Genomic DNA, 4,290 nt, shown 5'->3' on the forward strand with positions numbered 1-4,290 from the left:
AACCCTTCCCCCCGCGCAGCGCTGCCGAACGCCGGCCGTCGCGGGTCGGAGGAGGACGGGCTTGTGGCGGTCATCCTCCAGACGATGGAGCAGGTCATTTAGCGAACGTCGATGAAATGTGCGGAGTGTCTGGAGCAGGAGGGCGTTCGCGGGAAGCGAGGGCCGGCGGTGGCTGCGCGAGGCGACGTCCTCGCCGTCGGTCCCGTGCTGACCGCAGCGTAGATCGCGCAGACGGAGGGTGCAAAGGCGTGTGGTGTCAAGTCGGTGAACGGGGAGTGGAACGCCAGAGGGAAAAAAAAGCAACAAACCCCTTAGGGAAAAAAACAAGAGAAAAAGAAACCTGCGGCAGAACCCCGTAATCCCCCAGTTAATTGTTCTGCGGAGCCTGCATCCCTGTTAGCCCTCCAAACTGGGACTCCTAAACTGTCTCCCCGCCAGCAGCAGTCACGCGGGGCTCCGCTGTGCTGCTCCTGCCCGTGCTGCCTTCGTTAGCAGCGGTGCCGCCAGGGCAGCCGCCAGCTCTGCCCGTTAACGCTCTCCCCCTCCCCTCCTCCCGTCGGGTTTTTGCAGTCCTCACCAGAGAAAGGGATTTTTTCCACCTTGGCTCTGCGTGACTCGATTTCACTTCGTTCCAGCTCTGGAGCTGTTAAGAGGAAAAAAAAAAAAATAAATCTTGAAATAGGAGGTGGATGGTATAAAGAACCGCAGCGAAAGGTTGGCGGACGGGCAGTGCAGTAGCAAACCTGAGCGGTGGGACCCTGAGAGAGAAACGGTGATTGAGCGCGGGGACGTGGAAACGGCAAAGCTGCCGGAGTCACTCTGCCTCGCTCCTTCTGCCGCGTGAAGAACATCCCGGCAGCGATCCCCCGGTACCTGAGCTGGTGCTGGCAGAGGAGCTGCAGGAGACTCGTGTTCCCCAGCTCTCTGTTTTTATAGCAGTGATCTGCTGGTTCTTCGATTCCCGAAGGAGCTTTCCTTTTACTCCATTTCTCAGCTTTCCTCTCTGTTCACCTTTTTAACCCATTTTTACATTTATTTCTTATGCATATAAGAAATGCTGAGCAATCCTGAACACCTTATCTCCCGCAAAGGAAGGAACGCCTTGTATGGAAATCACAGCTGGTGGGTTAAAGGCAGCCAGTCTGGTTGTCCGCTGGGGTTTTCCACGTGTGATGCTCTGCCGGAGGGAGAGGGGTGTGCAGGAATCTCTGAGCTCCCTCCGCCTCTGCGCGGGGCAGGGATCGCGTGGGCTTGGTGCAGAGGGAGCGGGCTCGGCTCTCCGGCCTCTGTTACCTGCCAGGTGTGACTGCGCCCAGAAAAAGCATTATGATCTTCAAAAGCTATTAATTAGCTGGTGACGGTGCACTGAAGGGGGCCGTCCAATTCGTTTCTCCCAACCAAGATGAATTTGCAACTAAGAGAAAAATATTTTTCAAATTGAGGGTCTCTCTGGTCAGTCAGCTAATTATCGAACAGCCTGGGAACCGAGGGTACCGCTTGTGGACCAGAGCTGTGGTTTCAGGCGCGGACTGATGACGAAAGCATCTGCCAACCCCATTCATGTCACAGTTACTGCACATCTGCCGCGCGTCCCGGCCCTGCTGTCCTGCAGAAGGGTACAGGGCCGGCGGCTTTCCCGTGCCTGAACCTTCACAACCCCGCTCTCGGTCCCGCATCCCCGTGCCTGCTCCGGGAGCCGCGCTGGCACGACGATGCTGGAAGCGGGACCAGAGCCGAGCTCTGGGAGGGGAGCTCACCTCGCCGGCTTTCGGCGCCTGCATCCGCCCCGATCACCGGAGGCTCCTTTTCCAGGCTGTTTGGGGAAAAAGAGCTGCCGTGGCATGAAGTGTCTGAACGATTTGGGTGTCTGCATTAGGATGAAACGAATCATGCCCTGAAAGTACCGACGTTTGCTATAAGGGGCGTCTGGGTGGTAGCGCTGATGTGACGTTGGGTGGGATGAGCCGCGCAGCCAGTTTCAAGCAAGATGATCAGATAAGGTGTTCAGAAAGCACCGATATCAGGAATGTCAAACGTAATTTTTCATGGGCTGGGCATTAATTCAGCATGTTCGGCAGTAGCGCCAGCTTAATGCTTCTTCTGCATAAACCCGCGTAACGGAGAGCGCAAGGTGCGGCGGCTGCCGCGGCGCGAGCAGGTGTCCCGGTGACAGGACATGGTGCCGCGGCGCGTAGCCCCGGCCGCGGGTGGCAGCTTTATGGCGGGGCATCCTCCCTGGTTGGGCGCGAGGGCTCTTTCCAAAGGCCTTCAGAGTTCTCCCCTTTCTCTCCTTACAGCTCCTGCCTTGCCCAGCACAGTTCGCCAGCGCCTGGTGGACCCTCAGCACGCCCACGGATCTCAGAGGTTGGTAGAGAGTTACGTGCAAGGCCAGAATGAGTCGGGCCAACCTGCCCATTACCGGGCAGGCCGAGTCTCTCTCCGTCGAATGCACAGCCTCTCCTCTGGACAGTCTTTCAGTTCTGACCTTCCCGGCACCAGCCCGTCATCTGCTGCCACCGCCACCTCTTCCACCTCTTGCTCCTCATCCACCACCACTGCATCTGCTCCTGCTTGCCATGTCCACCCTATCTATTACCATCACACCACCTCCTCTTATTTCCTTCAGATGGACTCCACCCCTGATCTGCCCCCTCCTGATGTCACCTCTGGAGTTCGCTGTCGCACTGAGAGCTTTGGGTACATTGCTGTTTCTTTTCTAGCTCCCTCTTGCCTGCTGTGTCTCAGAGCTGATGCTTGCTGGGGTGCTCTTTCTCCCAGATTCCTTGTGCCCTTTCCTTTCGGGCCTTTGTTTCATTATTTATCCCCGTGTTTGTTTCTTCGCCCGCTCTCCCGTGCCACTGGACCCTCTAAGGAGTGCTCCGTGGTCCATTCCCATTTCTGCGAACTCAGTGGGCGCATAAACCGCGGAGGTGCTGTTGGTTAACTGTAGCTAAGCAAACGAGAGTTCCTGGGCACGCGGTTACCGCTAAATAAGTCAGTCCTTCCCTTGGGTGCTGCACCTGTGAGGACAAAGGTAACACAACTAATCAAACAAACGCTGACCTTATTTGAAGCCTTGACTTATTTGGGGTCTTCACAAGCGAATTGCAAAGGAAACACAATGGGCAGATGCTGTGAGACAGTGGTTGGTGCTGTGGGAGAGTTTGAATTCTGCAGTTTTTAAGAGGTGGCAAAAAGCAGGATTTAGGAATTTTGTGTTTCCGAGTGACTCTCTACCTCTGTTTTGGTAGGGGATGAAGCATATGTGTGTTTTGGGTAAGGAATGTCTGAATAATGAGAAGGGGAGGGAGCTGGAGCTTCTCGTTGCTGGGTCGCTGGCTTTACCTCGGTCCCTTTCCGTAGGAACAGCCAGCGGCGACGGCTCTTTGGAGACCTGTGTGCGATAGGATCCAAGGAACTGGTTATCGTCCACATCCCTAAACCCCTGAGCTCTCCTCATTGACCACGCTGGTGTTGGGCAAGGGACTGGGGGGGCACAGAAGCAGGGACCCTCTCTGGTCTAACTGGAGTGCTGCGAGGGACCCTCTGGCAGCCGCCCCGAGCTCAGAAGCATTCTGTAGCCCAAGCAGAGAGAGGATCGCGTTCCATGGACGGCCCCGGGTGGCCTTCCTCTGAACGAGGTCCACGGGCAGCAGCTGTTGGAGGTCCTCACCCCACGCGTGGCACGGGCGTACCCCGCTCGGAGCGCTGGCTGAGCCGCCGTCCCTTCAGGTGCTCGGGTTGAACCCGGGGCGGAGGTGTGAGCGGGGTGTGTGGTTCGGGTGGTCTCTCGCTCGGGGGCGTTGCAGGCGCTCGGTGCGGAGGTGTTGGCGCTGAAGCAGACGGTGGAAGGGCTGTGATGGGCAGTCAGGGGGTCCCGTCCTCCTGCCCGGCCGGGAAACTGCCATTGACCGTGCTTCATCGCTCTGCTCTGCCCTTTCCCCTCGGTAAAATTAAAAATAGCCTCCTTATCCTCAGCGTTAGGGAACAGGCTTCTGGGAAAAGGCTGGAAGTCTCTCCGTGAGGAAGTCCATAGGGGCAAAGTCCTTCCACGTTTATTTATCCAGGCAGGACATTCCAGGTCACCGCATCTCCGTTGTGCCATCATTCCTTTACCTGTAGGTTTCCCTGCCCTTAGGTGTGGGTTCTCCCCGACGTCATTTGCACCACCTCTGGTTTGGATGTCTCGCCCCCGGGCTACCTGCTCCGTCTGAGAGCGCTGGACCGGCGCAGCCCTGAGCCGCGGCTGCCGGCAGCATCGCCCCCGGAGCCCCGGGCGGGCCCGGGGCC

General features: G+C 57.6%; 1 protein-coding gene across 1 annotated transcript in view; it reads left to right on the top strand.

The window, feature by feature from the left end:
- The window catches only part of STIM1 (stromal interaction molecule 1), a 63,273-nt gene extending 59,810 nt beyond the window's left edge, over window positions 1-3,463 (top strand). Inside the window, exons 12-13 of the mRNA XM_009890839.1 lie at window positions 2,298-2,697; window positions 3,364-3,463. Of these exons, the coding sequence (XP_009889141.1) occupies window positions 2,298-2,697; window positions 3,364-3,463 (500 nt within the window). The remainder of the gene's footprint in view (window positions 1-2,297; window positions 2,698-3,363) is intronic.
- The last annotated feature ends 827 nt before the right edge of the window (window positions 3,464-4,290 follow it).

The sequence above is a fragment of the Charadrius vociferus genome, unplaced genomic scaffold, assembly GCF_000708025.1.
Source record: "Charadrius vociferus isolate BGI_N301 unplaced genomic scaffold, ASM70802v2 scaffold138, whole genome shotgun sequence".
NCBI lineage: Eukaryota > Metazoa > Chordata > Aves > Charadriiformes > Charadriidae > Charadrius > Charadrius vociferus.